The following is a 21418-nucleotide window of genomic DNA, read 5'->3' as shown; positions in this document are numbered from 1 at the left end:
TTCATAAAGGTCAGATCTAAATAAAGTAGTCAGTGTTTCATCCAAGTATTCCAGAGAGCATGGCTTAATATTCTGGTCCTTGTCATTAGCAGCCTTCAGTAGCTTACTTTCAAGTTAGTTATTGACATAAAGTAATTAATACTAAATTTCACAGTTGCCAAAGTGATTTGGAGTACATGCCTTGTCTTGTTTTATTTCATGGCAATTCTTTCAGCAAATAAAGTGCTCACCAGATTTAAAAAAAAAATTCTTATAATACTTCTCTATACCATGAAATTTGGCATATAATTATATACTTTTTAAATATTGTTTGTTGGGATTTGGATATATTGGTTAGATTTCCCAACCAAATTGTAGGCGTATTTAGTAAAGTTTAAATATATCTTGGGTACTTTCTCTGAGGTCAGGCCCTTGAAAGCTACCTATTGAGTAACCGATGTAGACTACCACTGTATAAACTGTTGTTTATCCTTGCTATTGAGAGCAACAATCACCTTATGATGACTTAAAAAATGGGGAACAATGATACTTTAATGTTAGATTTAAGACTGGGGAAGGGGTGGGAGACAACAAATTTCTTTTACCAGTGGTGATTTGCTTCCTAATTCTTCCTGCCAAAGGAGATAGGTCCCAGGTTGAATGCTGCCTGGAGATGTAGATTTTTTTTCAAGTTCTTGTAGAATAAGGTCTTTCCAAAGAGATACTCAGTCTCACAGAAGTTGTTGATGGTTCCAATCTAAGACTGAAATTTGCAAATTGCAAATCAGCTGTTAAATGGTAGCCCACAACCCTGCCTTGTGGGTTTTTTCCCTGGGGGAAAGGGTAAGTAGAAGGAGGGGAAGGAAGCTACCCCTGGTAGTAATAAGAGGAGGTCACTGGCTTGGATGGATTGTAGCAGTGTAAAATAATCAAGTCAATGGAGAAAGGCAAGGCTCTCAAATTCCAAACTGCTATTACTAATGCTTTTTAATGGAATTTAAAAATAGTTTCCAAGTGTTTACAATCCCCTTTGAATTATTGTCATACAGTAAGATGAATATTGAGGATGGTGACGAGTGAGCCAATATTAATGAGAAAGAGGCAAGAGACCTCTTTCTTCTAGCCAACCCAACCACCTGTCCTCTTCTTAATTAATTAATTAATTTGAGAGAGAGTGAGCATGGGGGAAGGCGCAGAGGGAGAGAGAGAATCCTGAAGCAGACTCCCCAGTGAGCACGGAGCCTGATGCCAATTCCAGGACCCTGAGATCATGATCTGAGCTGAAATCGAGAGTAGGCTGCTTAACCAACTGAGCCACCCAGGCTTCTCATAGACCTCACCCATTCTTAATTGACATTCCTCACTATGGATTCCATAGATTATTTGGGATACTTTAGAGAGGGTATTAATTAATTTTTTAAAAATTTGTATAACTATTTATTGTTTTCTACTTTATTGGAATGCAAAAGCACAATTCTTCTTAAAGTTATTCTTTAGCAAGTATCCTAGTTTTATTTAACCCATTATTGATGGAACCAGATGGAGAATAAAAGAGCTAGTTCCAAGAGCATTTGAAGAACGGGGATTTGTATAGTTAGCCAAGAAAGAAAAGCTGAAATAACGTTGTTAAATTGAGCATAAGACTGATGAGATAAAACTATTACATTTTTGTAATTAACTTCTTGATCAGTCTATAAAGTCATACCAATATATCAATTTCTGCAGGTTAATCAGGATCACTACAGGCTGGAAACTGCCCGTACCTTTACTGGTGTGGATTATTGGTTAGATATACTGGGACATTACCCAATAGTATTAGACTGGGATCAAATGGAGTTATCAGAAAATGCTCTAGCATGATGTTCAAGAATCAAACAATAATAATTTTGCCTATTCTCCATGACTGGGATAAATTCTTCTTATTCAGGTAATTGAATGGGGCTTGGTATGCCATCTTTTCTTTCTGTGTTGTTTTGTTTTGTTCTTTAGTTTGATTGATTAGTCTTTGTAGCCATAGTGCTGAACATAGTGTGTTTTCGCACCACAATATTTTCTTCTTGAGAATTCTGGGTTACATCAATAGAGTTGACTTTTTAAAAAAATGTTCCCTCTAGGAGGAATAAAGGGAGCAAGCATGACTTGCATAGTCATTGTAGTGTAGTGAAAGAAATAACTAAGTCAATGGAGCAAAGTTAGGCTGTACGGACTACACCAAATGCATATGCTATTTTTAGGCCACAAATTCAGCAACAAAAATCTAACTTTTTATATTTTCCCAGCGCTAAACTAAATTTTTTTTTTAATTTTTAAAGATTTTATTCATTTATTTGACAGAGAGAGACACAGCGAGAGAGGGAACACAAGCAGGGGGAGTGGGAGAGGGAGAAACAGGCCTCCTGTGGAGCAGGGAGCCCGATGCGGGGCTCGATCCCAGACCCTGGGATCATGACCTGAGCCGAAGGCAGAGACGCTCAACCGACTGAGCCACCCAGGCGCCCCTAAACTGAATTTTTATATTGAGCCCCCATTCCACATATCAGAACACATAGTCAGTTACCTTAAAGGTAAATTTCAATGTGTTGATGATTTCTTTGTCAGCTTAAAATCAAACAGACTGAGGACTGCTCTTCTCTCTGTTCTTCCCTGAGTGGTATTTTTGGCATCATGAGACCACCTGTGCTGGTATCCAATCTGATTATTGAATATGGTTATCCTTCCACATTGGCATCCAAAGAATGTAGTGGCACAGCCCTACCTGACTTCCAGTTCCCAGTCTATGGTTCCATCTGTGGCCATGAATGAAAGCAAGACCTCTATAGTGCATGCTCTCTCATTCTGTCAGCTCACCATCTCAGGGGCCTGGGAGGGTTGACCAGTTCTTCCCCACCTCTCTGGGCCTGGAGACTTGGGAACTCAGTAGGCCCTCTTTGCCTCTGACACCCCCTGGGAAGCTATCTCTCCATCTCACCCCACTCCTTGCTGTGATACAGCGAACATCTTATGACCAGGGCTCTCAGAGTTCCCCATGGAGACCAAACCTACAGCCCTACCAGTCTTGAATCCCCAACTTAAAGAGAGCTCCATCATCCAACTCCCCCCTCCTCCTGCCCCCACCCAGACTGCGTGAAGTAAGCTAGGATTTGAGTCTCTTCTGAGATTACTTTTCTTCTGGTCTTTCTGTCCTCCCTCCTCAGAGAAGCTTTGTCTTATGGCAGGGGGGTCAGGGGATGGGAGGGAGAGGTTGCTCGGCAACAATTCTTTTGAATCTCTCTGCCTTCTATTTAGACTATTGCTTTTTAAAGCCCAGAAATGTACTCTCTCTGTTCTTTGGTTCCTCCCTGCCGCCCCATCTTGGGCAATGCTAGCCTCACACTCCACTACTTGACAATAGGAGGCTCATGAAGTCAAAAATAAGTGTGGGAAATAATGCAGCAGAAAATTCTCCACACAGCATCCTCCTTGTGTATTATGTAATCACTTCTAGGAACTTTGACCTTAAAAATCCTGAGATTATATTTTACAGTTTGAAAAAGTAACTAAAGAGATAGCAAGTTTGGAAGTGGGGAAAACCCTAATCCTCACACATGCACAAATTAAACCTGAACAGGATGTGAGATACATATTGTAAAAGTGATTAAGCCAGAATTCAAGAAGGAAGGGCTTCAAAGCAGCCTTGCTTTTTTGACCTTTAAACGGCTTGATTCTGAAGATTCAAATGAAAGGGGGTGAAAGAGTCTAATCACCCAGTGAGTAAAAGGAACTGAGACTTTGATGAAGCTTCCTGCCATCCTATAGGGACTGCCACCAGGGGAAGTGGGAGGAGGTTGGGCGGGTGGGGCAGAAGGGGGGTGACTAGGTGCAGACTCTCAAGTCTCTTCCTAATAATTTCTACTTGCTTGTGGAAGTGTTGGTCAGGCTTGGGAAGGATTCCATGCCTAAGCTCATTAGTCGTCATCCTCTCCCTTACTTCCCTCTCACTTTCCATGGGATGTCATACTCCCAGTAATGGGGATCCAGTCTTCAGCAGTGTCCTTGGCTCCTGCTCCTCATGGGCCAATGGTCACCACATGCTATTCCAAACCAGGCCTTCTGACTTCAGCTCTGGGCTTCTTTTCATGAGATCACCTTTCCTGAAACACAGTCTCCCTTATGGGTCCTCACCATCATATATGGTGCCTGGCTACCTCTTTAGCTGTACTCAATATTGTACCTTTTTATTATAGGGCACACTAGATAAACTAGACACCTTACTGTTCTCCAGATGTGGCCTTCACTTAGCTGACTCCTGCCCTTTGCTGAAAACTGTTTCTTCTACTCAGAAGCCGCCACTCAAGTATACCTTCCCTCACACCAAATCCATGTCCTATGCTTATTAAAGGCTTACTAATTCTCCATGGTCTTCTCAAATGTAACTTTTGCATCAACTCTCTATCCCCCTTCTTGTGGTTCTCTGGGTAAACTTTTCATGAACACTTTGTGAGTGCAATATCCTTTGTTGAACTTCTGGTACCTTCTACACTGCTGGCCATAGTGTTAGATTGTTGAACATTTGTAGATCTGAATTACAATTCTGCTACTTTATTTCATTTTACAAAAGCTAAGGAAAGAGGTGAGAGTAAATGTGTTTACTATACTAAAATTTAAAGGGTTGCATTGTCTTTCAATGGGGTATTTGGTCAAATACAGAAAAGCCAATATATGTTTTGGCCCCATTCATAGAGCAAAAATAGTCTTTGCTTCTTCAGGGAGCTCCTGCCCAAAATGTTCTTTTCTACAGTTGTTCAAAACTTCCTGACTCTTAGCAGAGAGAATTCAGAAAAATAGGAGGTTATACTATATCTTGGTCAACTTGAAGAATACAGTGTAATCCATCTTTTGTTCAAATTGTAGTAATTAACAGTTTCAGGGCTTGTGTTGTGAATGGTAGTTTCATTAGACTGGATATATAGCATAAATCAAATCTCAAAGCACCAGGAAGGGGACCCTAACTTGGCTATTGTAATGTGCCATGAGATAAAAAAGCAGAGAGAGTATACTGCACAGACTACAAAGACCTATTTCCAGTTTAATACATGTAGATGCTTTCCAAAAATCTTTAATCCATTGAATGTTCAAAGGCCTAGATAGAACATCATGTTAAAAATAGTGACACTTTTAAGAAGAGAAATAGTATTTGAGGCCTGGGAAGGAGCATAAATATTATTTTATGTTTGAGGTAACCAGAGGAATTGTCCTAGTGATTAGTCAGGAAGAGAAGTGGGAGCCCCTCAGCTCCTGTCTAGACTGAGTCACTTGGTGTTTTAGGACCCACCTCATTTCATGGTCCAGCCATCACCTGCTCTGTGATCTTGTTGGACAGTTTCCTTAATCTTACACTCTTTTTTTAAAAAAAAGATTTATTTATTTTAGAGAGAGAGAACATGAGTGAGGGAGAGACAGAGGAAGAGGGAGAGAGAGAATCTCAAGCAGCCTCTGCTCTGAGCATGGAGCCCCATGTCGGACTCGATCTCATGACCCTGAGATTATGACCTGAGCCAAAACTAAGAGTTGGAAGCCCAACTGACTGTGCCACCTAGGTGCCCCATTTAATCTTACTCTCTTTATCTGTAAGATGAAATAAGAACAACTACCCTTCAGAAGTTTTCAAGGATTAGATGAAACTAAATATGTAAAACCCTTCCCAGTGTCTGCCCCAAGTTCATGCTAAAAAAGCACTGGTCTTCCTCCAGATCCTCCTACTTACTACCCCAGAGGGGGGTAAAAATTGCTGTTTAGGGTCATGCTCGCCAGAGTAAGATAACAAATATTACTTTTAAAATTACTTTTAAAAATTTCTGATACCTTTGAATAAATTACTTTTTTTTTTTTTTAAGATTTTATTTATTTATTTGACAGAGCGAGAGACAGCCAAAGAGGGAACACAAGCAGGGGGAGTGGGAGAGGGAGAAGCAGGCTTCCCGCGGAGCAGGGAGCCCGATGTGGGGCTCGATCCCAGGACCCTGGGATCATGACCTGAGCCGAAGGCAGACGCTTAATGACTGAGCCACCCAGGCACCCCTAAATTACTTTTTATAAGGAATTTTGTAGTTTCCTTTTAAGTTTTAAAATTAAATCCACTAATTAAATTCACTAATATAATAAAACTAGAAAAGGAAGTTAAAATTGAGTCAATTTTAAACTTTGATTTGATGTAAATTTTAATGGGACCAAATATTGTCTATCTTTTGTAGTAGGAACTACATAGATATGAATCACAGGCATACTACATATGTTTGGAATTGAAATATAATCAGCTTCTGTGATTTTTTTAAAGAGAAAATTATTTTAATAAAAATACTCAGGACAAAATTATCAACATAAATATGTGTTGCATTTTTTTGTGAAAAGTTAGGAAGCATAGTATTTTTAGTTTGCTGATCTGAAAGACTTATTGAGAGAGAATGCTTTAAAACTCAGAATGGTATGACTAACATTTACCACAAACTTGGTAGTTATCAATATTTAAATACACAATAAAAATTTTAAAAACAGTACCTATGTGAATTTTTATCACTTTTGTTTTCCTAAAATTATTAAGGGCTAAATAAATATACATTGTGATGTAAGGAAATATAAAAATTTGAGCATTTGATCAGGTAGAAGAGGGAGATTCATGGTTCTCATACCCAGGATTAGCTGAAGTAGTTTAGGAAATCAAGAGGGTTTATAAATAGTACAACCAGTATATAGAACTATCATTCTGAGTCTCACATTTCCTTTTTTCCTCCATTTCTAACTCATGAGATTATTCACATCTCAGTAATCCTGCCAGAGGACCCAGGAGTGCTGAACTGGTCATGGGATCCTGTCTTGCCATTTTACAGCAGCAGTGGGTATCTGAGAGACTGTTCTGATTGTACCTAAGACTAAAAATTACCTTTAGTCTAGGTGATAGGGATGGGAAATACCCTTTAAATTGAAAAGAAGTAACAGATTAGGTAAAAATACTCTTAATATATAAAATACAGTAAAGTCATTAGTATTTAGACTATATAAAGAGCATTTACAAATCAATAAGAAAAAGAAGCATGGGACACAAACAGGAAATTCACCAAAGAAGTACAATAGCCTCACCAGCATTTAGGTAAACACAAAATAAAACAAAGTCAGATTGGCAAAATTGAAAAGTTTGATAACACATAGTGTTGATTAAGGTGTAGAAAAATGGCTTCTCTTCCAGTCAGAGTGCATATTGATTCAGCTACTTAAATATGTATTTGTTAAAATAAGAAATATGTATATCTGAGGCCCAGCTATTTGATTTCTCCTTATCTCCCCATGAGACCTTTTGTACTTAATGCACAATGAGGCATGTTCATGTGTGCTCACTGCAGCATCATTTATAATCATGAGAGACTGAAAGCAAATTAAGTTCCCTTTGAGATAGAAGTGGCTGAAGTAACTATGATGCAGGCAGAACATGTAGCACTCTTTAATAGTGGTTATAAAGAATGGGTTAGAACTTTGTGTGTGTTTTTTTTTTATTCTTATGTTAATCCCCATACATTACATCATTAGTTTTAGATGAAGTGTTCCATGATTCATTGTTTGTGCATAACACCCAGTGCTCCATGCAGAATGTGCCCTCCTCAGTACCCACCACCAGGCTAACTTTGTGTGTTGATAAAAAAGAATCTCCATGACAGACTGAGTCAAGAAGAAAAAAAAAATTGTAGCACAACCTTATGATGTGTCACCATTTATTTAAAAAGAGAAAGAAAGAAAGCATGAGGTAATACTGTAGACTTTCTCCAATAGTAGCTTTCAAGTCTTTTGGAAATGACCTTCAACAAGGAACACATTTTATATCGCAACTGAGTGGACCCTTACTATATGCAATGTACTCTGAAATTTTTCTATCATATTCCATGTCATTCCATTCCATTTATCAAAATGCTGGTCATGACCCACTAAACTGCTTTCAGGATTCAATCACCGTTTGAAAAATACTGTTCTGAAAGTACACAGTTTCGTATGTAAATGGATAGAAAAGGGACCAGAAGGCAACACACCAAGCTGATGTCAAAGGTTACTTCTGCAGAGGTGCTGAAGGGGGGTGGGGGGTGGTTCCAGGGACCCTCCAGCCCTTTCTGTAACACCTGGTTTGTTTTTATGTTCATTTGCTTGTTTTATGATGGACATGTGTAATTAAACATTTTTAAATTGATTTTTTAGAGAATGAACAATCAAAACTATTTTTAAGAGGCAAAGATTTAGTGGGACTGAGAGAGTCGTGGTCAAAAGGTCTTAAGAAAATTTTAAGTTGCTTTGCATAATTGAGTAGTTCAGAAGATAGGCATCTAGCTAACTGTCTCTGTTTTTGTGTTTAGGGCCACAGATGAGCACATTCTTGTGGCAAGGTAGAGTCAAACCCGTGTGATATCCCACTCAAAATGTCATCACAATCTAGGAACATTCTGCCATGCTGTGAGATTTTAACTCGTTACCTATGAATGTTAAGTCCACATATTCAAAAACATAAAGTAGTTAACATAAAGGTGATCCAAAAAATCCAACCCTCCGGCTTCAGAAAATGTGAAGTTACTGTTCCTGTAGCAACAGTGTCTTGGCTGCATTACACGGTCTGTAGTTTTCGGTATAATGCTTATGTTTTGAGAATCATTTCTACAGGAAATGCCGCTGTAGAACATTTGACATATGTACACATGTCCATCTCTGTGGACTGGAGCAGATAACTCCAGCATTCTGTTTTCTATTTTAGAGCTACGTTAATTCTTTCTGACTTACCTTCACATTTTTACCCTAAGGGTAATTTATTAAACATCATCCTAATGGTCAAGTAATTGATGCTTCAAAGGAGTTAGACACAGTGCATAGGGGAGGTAGATCCTTTACATTTCAAACATTTAAACAGCATATTAAATACAGATAAACTGGAACTGGATAATTTTTTATATGAATTTCTCAACTAAGTAAAGATGCCCGTAAGGAAAATAATATTTCTTTAAATGTTATATTTGTTTTCTTTTTCGTGTTTTTGTGTCCTAAATATAAATTGTCACATACTTATAATAAAATAGGTTGAATCCTTTAATGACCACATTAAATTTTCTCTTTAAATGTTTTGAAAACAATTTTTATGGTGAAATATGCAAGCTTCCTCAGAAAGCATTTATATAAGAATCATTTTTCAAAATTTTAGCAGTTGCTAAGCTATGATTATATTCACATTTAACTTCATATAGGCTCAAGGTGGCATGGAGGGAAGAAGAGAGGGAGTTTGGAGCTTTTCTTTTTGCAGAAATCATGCTATAGGTCACATGGAGGAAGGGCAAGAGCAAGAGCAGAGGAACTGGGGGAGGTGGGGAGGATTCTATATATCCACATATCTGAAGTCTTTCCTCCATTTTCTCCAGTGTGGATCTGAGGGTGAGAGGAGTCAGAGGTGGCCTAGTGGCTAATCTAGAGGTTTAGGCCACTTCTTTAAGGAGTTTTATATTCCTCAAATTTAAGAATGGATGACTTGTAGCTATGACATGTGAAGGTGGGAAAGCAGCTCATATGTAATTTGATACCAAGCTAGCCTCAAACTGTGAAAAGTGGTGTGGCTAAATGATAAGAACTCAGGATAAGTTATGTGTCTCATTTAGACCTGGAGAAAAATCCAGGTGAAAATTTGTAATAAACAAAGGTTACAATAACTTTCAGACCCTTGATTATTACAAATTATACTTCTTTGATTTTTGGCTTTTGTTTATTTCTGTTCTTGTTTTTGTTTTTTGCTCTATGAGATTGCCTATTCAGCATTTGCATTAGTAGTTTTAATAAAATTAGTTTTAAAAATATGGTATTAAGGGCATAAAGACTTTAAAATTTAAAAGCCTTATAGTTCTGTTAACTGCACATATCTGAAGCCCAGCTTTTCAAAGACCACAGTATCCAAAGCACCACTGACTCCTGCTGGCAGCCTGATGTAATTGCAGGCAAAATTTCCAAGATTCTTTTAGATGTTATAAAAGGTAACATTGTTATTTTACTTAGAAGTCTTATAAGTAAAGGGAAGAAATTTCACATCCCATATTGTAAAATATTGAAGTGTTACAGGGTCTCTGCATATTATCTCATTGATAGGATAAGGATCTTAGTTTAATTTTTTTTTTTCTTCAGAATTTTACATCATTTTTCACTAATATCGCTTTTGAAAGAGAAAACCAGGATCTTGACTAACTGCAGAATTTATCATCCGCAGCATCTGCAGGGATTGCTGTGTCCCAGAGGAAAGTACGACAGATCAGTGATCCTATTCAGCAGATCTTAATTCAGCTGCACAAAATCATCTACATCACACAGGTCAGTGTACTAGCTTTTTATTTCCTTTTCATCTTAAGTACGAGTTTGATGCTAATATTCTTGAAAAACTACTTTGTGGAACTTTCACTTGGAATGAATGCTAATTTTTATCCTCTCCAACTACATATATTCGGGAACATTTTGGCTTAGCAGCAGGGCTGGAAAGGTCATTGGGCAAAAAAAAAGCAAATATGGCAGGTTTCCCCTGTGATTCCTAACCTATTCTTTCATTGTCAGTGTCCCACTAAAAATAAACTTCAACACAAATGGCCCTTCAATGTGGGGGTGAAAGTGGGGACAGAGCTGGATTCTGCACAGCTTCACTACAAAGAAGAAAGAAAAGAACACTCACTAATCCTGAGGCTGCTGGGTTAAAACTAGAACATCTAAGAGAAATGAAAACACAAGGTCTGAGATTATTAAAACTTCCTATTTCTAAATCTCAGTGACTCTTATTACTAGGGAAGCAATCACTGTTAGAAAATGGCTATTAATTATAAACAGAAATCTGTCTAATGATAAGCAACTTGAATATTCATTTACCAAAGCTGACCGAAGTCTTATTGTTAATAAGAAAATAAATTTTTGTAGATGAAGTGTAAGCATTTGGACAAGAAAGTGACGAGTATTTTGGAGCTTAAGATTGCACATCTTATGCAGTTCTTTCATTCATTCGTTTGACATACAATTATTAGGTGCCTACGATTAAGTGCTACTGTTCTATGCACTTAGACATATCAAAGAGCAAAGCATATAAACATTTCCTCAGTCTAAGATCCAGAGAGCCAATCTGGCCATCCTGTCAGTTGCCAATTGTGGCAATTCCATTATACCTTCAAGTACTAAAGAGAAATACCACCAGGCCAGTGGACCAACTGGGCCCACTATAAATCATACTGAGCTAATACACTTAACCTCCCCCCCAAAAGCAAGCAGATAAACAAAAGATACATGCCAACTGGTGTACCACAGTGGCATTATAAAACTAGCAATTGGTGCCAGTTTACAACCAGTGTCCAGTCTTCTCTGAAGCCTGTGTATTTCTTTCTCCCCAGTGAACTCTAATAATAATAATGTCTAATAAATGTCACTCTAATAAATGGCTGCAGGTCTCTTTGGGCAAGGCTTGGAGGAAAATTTATGGTGTATACTTACAGCAGTGTTTCTGGGCCCTTCTTAAAGGGATCCCAGCTTTCCCACTAATCAAGGGCTTTGGGTCTTTGAATTGACTGAAGTCTAGAAACTGTATGAGAGGCTGTGACTCTCCACTGTGGCAACAGCAACTCAGGTCAGTTTTTTGGTTTGTTTGTTTGTTTTGTTTTTTTTGTCTATCAGGCCTAGAGTTTCTTTTCTGTTACTTAGATGAAGGGATATTCTAGTAAGCTGACCACCTATTTCCTTCCCAGGAACACCCTAGTCAGTTAACCACCACCAAAGATCTCTGTGGGCCAAGGCATCCTAATTAACAGTACATCTTTCTCACCCTTTATGGTAAATACTCCCAATTTGTCACTGTTAGTGACAATACTATACTTCCAGTGTTGTACCTGGCTTACAAAGGAAAGCAACCACAGACATTTTTAAGGATGCTGGTGCTCCCCTCTCTAATGTATTTCTCAATGCCTTAGTGACAGGAGTAGCTTCTGAGTGTTCTTGCTGAACATAATTGGGGAGTGAGTCTGCAGGTCATACCTGGTAAATCTACCCCAGCATTCCTGTCTCCCTGAGCCTTTGAATTCCCTCCTCCACATACCAAGGAAGCTCTGGCATTTTATCCCCATTAGACATAGGCCACCATTGAGTTCAAGTTGTAGTACACCATCCAATTAAGCAGTTACCTTCAGCTGCACGACTAACACATGAAATCTGAACTCTCTAGTAAGAGCACCCATTTGAATGAATTCAGCCTGATCTAGTGCTGTATTTCACCCTTCTTGGCCTAAAACCCTTAGAATCTACCACACATGTTCTTTGGGTTGCTACTGATATATAATAGCAAAGTCTTGCGATTCTTTTGATGGGTAAGCTTTTTCCTCCTGAGTCATAGTGTGTACCAGTTCCCCAGAATCATATTGAGTTATGACCCTAGTAATGGACTTGAGCCTCATTGTTGGGGGCCTTACGAGGAATAAGCATTCCTTTTTAAGATATCACTCTTCATCTGCCCCAGATAGGTTGGTGTAGAGTTTTCAAGCCAAAGAAGGCTTGACATCTCAGACACAGAGTGACAAGCTACTTTTGCTGGCAATACTAGCTCTGGATGACTTGAATTTCAAGATTGTCAGTTTTATCTGGATCCAGCAAAATGTCCCTATTTCAAGTCTTAGGATCCCATTCTTTTTCCTAACTTTCACATGAGAAACTTGGCACAGTGTGCATTTAACTGACATTGTAATTTAACAACCCTCCCAATTTATATTTGTATTTGATTATCAGCTGTATCAGGCTGTGGTAGCAAGAAATTACAGGCTCTTTTAAGGCTATCATGGAATCTCTCTGGGTCTTAGCCTATGACTTGAACCGAGAGTTAAAGGACCCAAGCTTGTCATTTTTTTTCTAAGTGCTCGGATGCACTTTGAAGAATGCCTCCCCTAACTCAGTCCTTGTAGTCTTCATACTGCCTAGCAGCCAGGTGTGGCAGCCACAGGAACTTCCAGGGCACTTGCTTCAGTTGGCTCTTTACCTCGGTGAGACCGTGATTAATTGTGATGCCACTGCATGCCATGGGTTACCTGCATCCTAGGTCCTATGGCAAAACTCAGCACTGGGCTCACTTCCAAGGGCACCATCAAACCAATTCCCAAATCCCATCTGTATGGGTCCTTCTTCTGGGACCTTCCTGGAAACACTCTGTATCAGTGAAGGTCCAGTTAGGAGACAGAAACCACATGGTAATTTCAACAGGTAAGATTTAATATAAAGAATTGTTTAAAAATTATTAATAATAACAGGGTATTATTTAAAAAGGAGGGGGAAAGAATATCTAAAGAATATAGGAAGAGCAGATAAGGAAGTCGCTACTTATAAGGCTGGCGCAGAGCACCCAAGAAAGGAGCAAAATAGAAGAGGAAAACCACATTCTGGGCTGAGGTCCAGAACTCATTGGAAAGATCGGAGAAATCCACTGAGATGCTGTGCTAGAGAAACCTGCAGGGAAGCCTTCCTCTGGGGGACTGGGGCAAGTCATCCATGGTGAGGGGTCTTGCTGTGGAACTTTCTGGAAATCAGCACATGAGGCTTAGACTGGGAAATGCCCTCCATGGGACCAGAGGAGGCTGCTCACTGGTAGGTGCTGCTCCATGGAACATTCTGGGAAGCTGCCTGCAAGCTTGGTCCCACTGAAGTTGCCTGGGGATGAGCACCCCATGGGTTCCCCACTGCAGCTGACCACTCAGTGCTGCGGGACTGAGGCGAGGCAGGAGCATCCCTGGAACCAGAAAAACAAACCCCATCCTCCTCCAGCATCCCTCCAGTGCTCTCTCCTGATGGAGCTGAACATCTTGTCAAGGGAGAAATTCCAGTATCACATGCAGGGCGCTGAAGGGTGGATCTGGAGCCGAGAGGCAACTTGTGGGAGGCTGGCACACAGCCTGGGGAGGGGGGCTTCCACCTTTGGGACCTGCCCACCTCTTGAGTTCTCACAGCTTTCCCTTTGACCTTTCCCAGGCCTGGCTCTTATCTATCACATTTTCCCCCAGATCAGGCATTCTTTTCAATCACCCTGAGGGCTAGCCTTCTGAGATTCGAGTCTGAAATTGATTATTTTTTCCTCCATTTTCTGCTGTCAGCCTTTCCCTTAGGCAATCCCACAGAATTGTCTACTGATTAAATGAAAGAGGACGCAGGGGTCCACAGCAATATGAGGGGGATGTGGAAAATTGGCTAATAAATCAAAACATAATCTGCTATACCTCTATTGAGTAAACATATTCAAAAATGCATTTCCAGGGGCGCCTGGGTGACTCAGTCGTTAAGTGTCTGCCTTCGGCTCAGGTCATGATCCCGGAGTCCTGGGATCGAGCCCCGCATCGGGCTCCCTGCTCGGCGGGAAGCCTGCTTCTCCCTCTCTCACTCCCCCTGCTTGTGTTCCTTCTCTCACTGTGTCTCTCTCTATCAAATAAATAAAATCTTTAAAAAAAAATGCATTTCCATTTAAATGCTGAATTAGAAATATGGGGAAGCATTCTTAACTTGAGTGTTAAGGAAATAACTTTAAATAGCTTATTGGTTACCTCAATGCTTAACTACTAAATTGAGAGAAAATAAGCTCTGAAATTTAAATATAGTTTCCATATGCCTGTCTTGCTAATTTTTATATAATAAAAAACTTTTTAATGGCTGTATTCCATTTCCTTATTGGATTTCAAAGTATGTTAAAGCAAGAATGAAATGATTATAAATATCTTATTATTATGCTCTCACACTGCCAGCATAACAAATGATTTCATATTTTTTGGCAAGATAGCATTCCTTGCTACAAGCTCAGACGTAACCATTGTGGTTTTTAAAATGTATTTCCAGAATACTTGAAAGTTTATGACATTGCAAATAGTAAGGGATGTTTTCCCTTTGGGGAACTTTAAATTACAATGCTAACCCAAGTCAATGCCTTTCAAATAAAGGAGATAAAAAAAAGTCTAAACATTATACTATCATATTTGCTATAGGTTAAAGACCTAGATCAGTTTTCTGTGTCTGCTAATTACAAAGGAAACTGCTGGAAGTAAACCTGAATCAACAAACAAACAGGCAAATGAACAGCTCTTCTTGTCTGCATGTTTATTTCCAAGTCAAACTCCCTTGCAGACTTAGGCTGTGATAGCCGTCCTGAATCGCAGGGCCAGGTCCCTCCTGACAACCGCAGATAACCTTACAGGGGAAACTGCTTACTTTTGGCCGGTGGTGGCCTTTCCTATCCAGTTTCCATGGAGACGGATCTTGGAAATCATCTAAAAGCAACTATTTTAAAAGGCAGGATGTTAAAATCCTTATGCTGTCTTCATTGGTTTGACCTCTGTTTTTATCAAAACTGAGATTGTAATCTTAAAACAGCTGAGAATGAAATCACTGGTTCATTTCCATTGCTGGAAACCAAAATCGATCTTTGAGCACCTAAGGTGACCACTGTACATATGTTACCTTTTAGTACGAGTCTTTTTGTGTGATTGCTTAGGTAAGACCCATGCAGCCAACTGAAGCTCTGGATTTAATTCTGTACTTAGGATTTGATTGCTTTGTTAAAGACATGCTTTGAAAATCAGCATATAGCAACTTTAAAAAAATTAAACATCTGTCTCCTAGAGAACGAACAGGGAGTTTATGTGGATCTCCTTTGGACTGCCATCTTAACCTCAACTATTGCCAACAAAACAAAAAAATGTGGCTGGGAACAGCAATGTGCTATGCCTCAGATGAAGTTATAATACCTACTGTCATCAGTGAAACATACTGGTTTTTTCAGCAGTGGTGATAGATGAAACTAGAACCATTCTTACTTTCTCTTATTTGGGTCTCCTGGTTCCTAATGGCAAGGGGGACAGATTAAATAGAATTTAGGGTATAGCCATGTATCTAAGTGCACTCGTGTTTTTGGGGTTTGCAAATTCTAAAAGAAAGCTTACATTTTGTGTATTTATTTTGATAATAATCTTTGAGTATATATTTAGCATTTAGGGAAATCTTTTAAGCAGTAATATATCAAAATATTTTGTTTTTATAGTAAGATATTATTTAAGTCACTTCAAATGGCATCCTCTCAACTACTGATGGTCTGCTGACATATTCTTGGAGACACTAGAGAGTGTGTCTTTAGATAGATAGAACATAGAGATCAGATTTCATTTTTTTCTGTTGTGGCTTTGGTATAGTAAAAACAAACAAAAAAATAAGCTCTTAGATGGGTGGCGTTGAGAGACTCGCCTTTTCTAGAATCAGTTCCATTATCAGTAATATTTGGGTAGCTTATGGGGCTATTGTGCTAAAGGAAATAAAGTATGTGAGGTGTTCATAAAGTGCTAAACTGAAGTAATGCTATGGTGGTGTTTGCTCTAGGATAATGGTTGTGTTAAAAGACACACTACCTCAGAAAATATCTTTGCATGTTACATAATGTCTTTAAACTCTGATTTCCTTACCTATAAAATAGTACCTGCTTTATATGTTTATTGTGGGGAGAAAAGTGACATAATGCACATAAAGGAGTAATCATAGTAACTGGCACATACAAATCGCAGGTATTAATATTCTAGTCTCAGTATTATAGTCCTTAGATATAATAGAGTAACATACATCTTCGGCAATTGAACTATGCATGAGTCATCATTCTGTGTAAAATTTTAAATTCTTCCATGAAAATTTTAAAGGTGGGTGCTGTCTATAGTGACAATTTTTCCAAGAAGATAAAATAGTTTTCTAATACTGCCCTGTGTATGAATCTTTAGTTGACTGTTAACTTATCCAAGAAAGCTTTTATGAGAATTAATTCAAGCAATCAGGAGCAATAAAAGCAATTCTAAGTTAACAAGAGGCTTATCAAGTTGAATGAATAGCAAGGATTTTAAGAATATTTGAGCGCTATGAATTGTGTAAGACTGATGAATCACAGACCTGTCTCTCTGAAACAAATAATACATTATATGTTAACAAAAAAGAAGAAGAAGAAGATAGTAGGAAGGGAAAAATGAAGGGGGGGAATCGGAGGGGGAGACGAACTATGAGAGACTATGGACTCTGAGAAACAAACTGAGGGTTCTAGAGGGGAGGGGGTGGGGGGATGGATTAGCCTCGTGATGGGTATTAAAGAGGGCACATACTGCATGGAGCACTGGGTGTTATACACAAACAATGAATCATGGAACACTACATCAAAAACTAATGATGTAATGTATGGTGATTAACATAACATAATAAAATAAAATAAAATAACCCAACTAAATAATACTGTGCATATTGACAATAAATCTACTAAATGATGTTAAAAAAAAGAATATTTGAATTAGTCATCTGATACTGATAGCTGCCAGTGTTGGGGTAAGTCTCTTTTTAAGGAACCTGTGGACCCACTGGTACTTCACGCCTTCAAAGTTGGCTGTGCAATTAGGTGTATCAGAGAAGGCTTGCTTCTGCCTTTCTCTTTGGCAATCAGAATCATGCAAGGCAGCAACTAGACGGTCCTGGGCCAACACTGCCCTCTGGTGTTTGATTTAGGGAAGTGGCAACTTCCAGGGTCTAACAGTAGGGAATTACCAAATCCCAAAAGGTATCTCCAGGCGCTTCTCCCATCCCTCCTCCTCTCTAACCAATTCCCTTGCTAGGAAAGTGTGCAAATGACCCTTCCCTTCATTGTCTGGTCTTCCTCTTAAGTTAAACTCATTCCACTTTTGCTAATCTCTCATGCACACATATATCATGTATACTCATTTTCCTTCTCATCTGTCTTCCAACTATTTGCTCAGTAATGCCAAGAAATCTCTCTCTGTCTCTCTCTCCACATTTCTTTATTTCCCTTTTCATTCCATGTAAAAGGACAGCAATAATTATGACTATTTGCTGGGATAGGGAGAGTGATTACATCTGGAGCAAGGTACAAGAATGCTATAGTATTGACATAAAAGGAGCTCAGTAGAGATTCAGTGCTGTCAACTTACAGAACCTTTGAGAGTATACTAAAGGGCTTCAGACCTTCCAGTAGAGTCTTGGTTCCTCTGCAATTAAGCCTGCTTTGACTCAAACAAAGTCAAAGGACTGAGTAGGATTATAGATGCATTGTTAAAACTTATTTCAATTATGTTGTTTTTCTGTTTATAGCATTACAGTTCTTATTAATGGACCCCATATTCTATTGTGTTTAGACTGATGAATAGTTTTCCTTTGGCTATAAAACCAGCAGTTGTGAGCCTCCATTGACCCTATTCATTACTCTAGTACCTATTTTATACATTCCCCTGCTTCATGAAGCTTGAATGAATAGACATTTCTTGTATTAGCCAGGATATGGTAAGTTATATCATACTAACAGATATGTCCTGAAATCTTTGCTTGATACAATAGAGGTTCGTGTCTCACTTAGCTGAAGTTAGACAGGTCAGGTGGCCCTCCTCCATCTTATGGCTGTACCATCTGGAGTGGGTGGAATCCAAGCTCCTTGCCCAGGGTAGACAGGGATGGAGGAAGCATACTGGCTTTGCATTTCTTCGTCCTCAGAGTGACATCTATCATTTTCATTGGCCCAAAGTAGTCACATGGCACCAAACCTAAACTATAAGAGAGCATAGAAAAATGGAGTTGGGTGGGTCAATAATTGTCACTACCACATTGCTCTTTCTTTTGATGTGAACTTTGAATTATATTCTTGTTTTTTTTATTTATTTGATTTGTTTGGTTTTGCTTTTAATCTTGAGAGCACCTACTACCACGTTTTCCTTCCCACTTAGCCATCTTTGTTCTTACTGGTTCTTTTTCATCTCCTTCCAGGTCCTCTTCATATTTTAAACAAACCAGATGTTATTTGCACTCTGAGGCCCCTTATCATTCTGGCGCTATTTCTTTGCTCTTTCTCCCTCTCCCAAACTTTACTTCATCCGTCTGTGCTTTTCAGAATCTTTGGTGTCCTTGTATAAATTCAACTGCAAAGCACTACAAAATCAAGTTTTTTAAATCCCCGGTTTCATCCAATCACCATATTTTCTAAGATTTTAAAGTGACTTTCTACTAAGTTATTAAACCCAACTCATCCTGGCCCAGCCCCAGTGTATACTCATTCATTCTTTTCTTCTTTACAAAATTGGTCCCTACCATCTGATCTCTCTCCATGTGAATATTCAGGAGCATCACAGAGAGACATCTGACTAGGTAGTAATGCAGATATGTACTTCCTGTTCTAAAGTATCAGATCCTTCAAGACAAGGGCCTTGCTTAGGGTGTTTAGCAAAATTCTGGGCATGACGGTAAACAGCTAAACATCTGATAGAATACATCCTTCCTTGTGAAGTCTCTTCTTTACCAAATTCAATTTATATGTGTAATTTAGTTGTTATATGAAAAATAATACCAATAAAATTAAAGAACAATAGGATAAATGTAAGCAGCCTTTTGAGAGAGAGAAGGGTAATATATTTCTTCTGGATTGTGGAATGAAAAATTATCACACCTCGTCATGCTATTTGGAGTAAAATTTATATTTTTATTTAGTCCTGTTGAATTATATTGTTACACTGACCCTCAGTAAATGCTTCCTGGGAGTCATCTGTGCAGTGATAACAATTTGCTCATAATAATTGTTTTCTTATTTTATGCAGCTTCCTCCAGCTTTGCACCACAATTTGAAAAGAAGGGTTATAGAGAGATTCAAGAAATCCCTCTTCAGCCAGCAGAGTAACCCTTGCAATTTGAAATCTGAAATTAAAAAGGTACAGTATTTGACATCTAGGAATTCTTCTTTGGCTAACAAAAACACATCAGAAGAGTTACATTTTACACCTTCTCCGCTTTGTACTTTAAGCTCTATCCTCTATTAAAGGATGTTATCCTAGTTTGTTTTAGTCCTTTCAAGCTGCTATAAAAAAGACACCATAAACTGGGGTGTTTATAAATGGCAGAGATTGCTCACAGTTCTGGAAGCTGGAAGTCCAATATCAAGGTGCCAGCATGGTCAGGTTTGGTACCAAGCCCTCTTCCCGGTTACGGACTTGTGACTTCTCCTGTGGTCACGTGGCAAAGGAGGCAAGGAAACTGTCTGGGGCCTCTGTATAAGGGCACTTTTTGTAAGAGCACTTCCATGAGAGCTCTGTCCTTATGGCCTAATTACCTTGCAATGACCCTGCCTCCCAATACCATCACCTGGGGGGGGTAGGTTTCAGCATAGGAATTTAAGGGGATGCAAACATTCAGACCATGGCACCGCATATGATACGAAATTGAGGATGTCTTTGCCTCTGATTTTCTCACCTTTATTTCTGTGGCCATCACCTCAGAAAATTAATAGAAAGTTCTTTGGGTACGATTGCATGTTTTCCTAAGAATAAATGTTATTAAATATCTTTAATTAAAAAATATATTTTAGCCTTTTTAAAGAGAATTCTACTCCAATATTTTATTAGAATGTTCTCCAACAAACCTCTAAATTGAGCTGTGTCACTCTGAACAAGTCGTTTAACCATCTGAAGCTGTGATTTTGATCACCTACGAGGGTGGAATGAACCACTATTGACCGTTGAACAACATGGGGATTGGGCACTGATCCCCTGCTCCCGCACAGCTGAAAATCTTTTTTTTAAAGATTTATTTATTCATTTTAGAGAGAGAGAGAGCATTAGCACACGCAGGTTGAGGGAGGAGCATCTCAAGCAGACCCCCGCTGAGGGTGGAGCCAGCCTCAGGGCTTGGTCTCAAGACCCATGAGATCATGACCTGAGCCACAACCAAGAGTCAGACACTTAACGGACTGAGCCGACCAGGTGCCCTGAAAATCTTTGTATAACTTTTGACTCCCCAAAACCTTAACTACTAGCTGCTTACTATTGATCAGAAGGCTTGCCAATAGCCTAACTAGGGGATTAACACACATTTTGTATGTTATATATTACATACTGTATTCTTTACAATAAAGTGAGCTAGAAATAAGATACTGAGGAAATCATGAGGAGAAAATACATTTATAGTACTGTACTGTAAGAAATCCATATAGAAGTGGACCCATGCAGTTCAAAACCGTGCTGCTTAAGGGCCAACTGTATTTCTAAGCTTCTTTCCATCTTCGACATTCTATAATCTCCTAGACCTCAGGTGTTAGTCAATATTTCTATTCACACACACAAAAACTAAATCACAAAGAAGTTAAATCAACCAGACAGAAGGAAAATTATTTGTCCCTAATTAGGACCACTTGATGACAGGAAATCCCTTTGTCCTGGCCGGCAGCCATTTCCATAAGCCCTTGGAGGTGGTCACAAGCTCCCCTTCTCCTGTCCCGGAAAGACCTGAGGCCCAAGCAGTTTGGGCCTGCTTCCATTTTTATCTATCATCTATCTATCTGTCTATCTATCTATCTATCTATCTATCTATCTATCTATCTATCTATCTATCTATCTAT

The 21418-nt window shown here is 38.9% G+C and overlaps 1 protein-coding gene across 1 annotated transcript in view; it reads left to right on the top strand.

Moving 5' to 3' along the window:
* Nucleotides 1-21418, top strand: part of NEK10 (NIMA related kinase 10) — a 226881-nt gene that overhangs the window by 190350 nt on the left and 15113 nt on the right. The window contains exons 32-34 of the mRNA XM_044915799.1: nucleotides 8349-8378; nucleotides 10229-10329; nucleotides 19626-19736. Coding sequence (XP_044771734.1) covers nucleotides 8349-8378; nucleotides 10229-10329; nucleotides 19626-19736 — 242 coding nt within the window. The remainder of the gene's footprint in view (nucleotides 1-8348; nucleotides 8379-10228; nucleotides 10330-19625; nucleotides 19737-21418) is intronic.

This window comes from Neomonachus schauinslandi, chromosome 1, assembly GCF_002201575.2.
Source record: "Neomonachus schauinslandi chromosome 1, ASM220157v2, whole genome shotgun sequence".
Taxonomy (NCBI): domain Eukaryota; kingdom Metazoa; phylum Chordata; class Mammalia; order Carnivora; family Phocidae; genus Neomonachus; species Neomonachus schauinslandi.
This window is presented reverse-complemented; position numbering and strand designations above follow the sequence as displayed.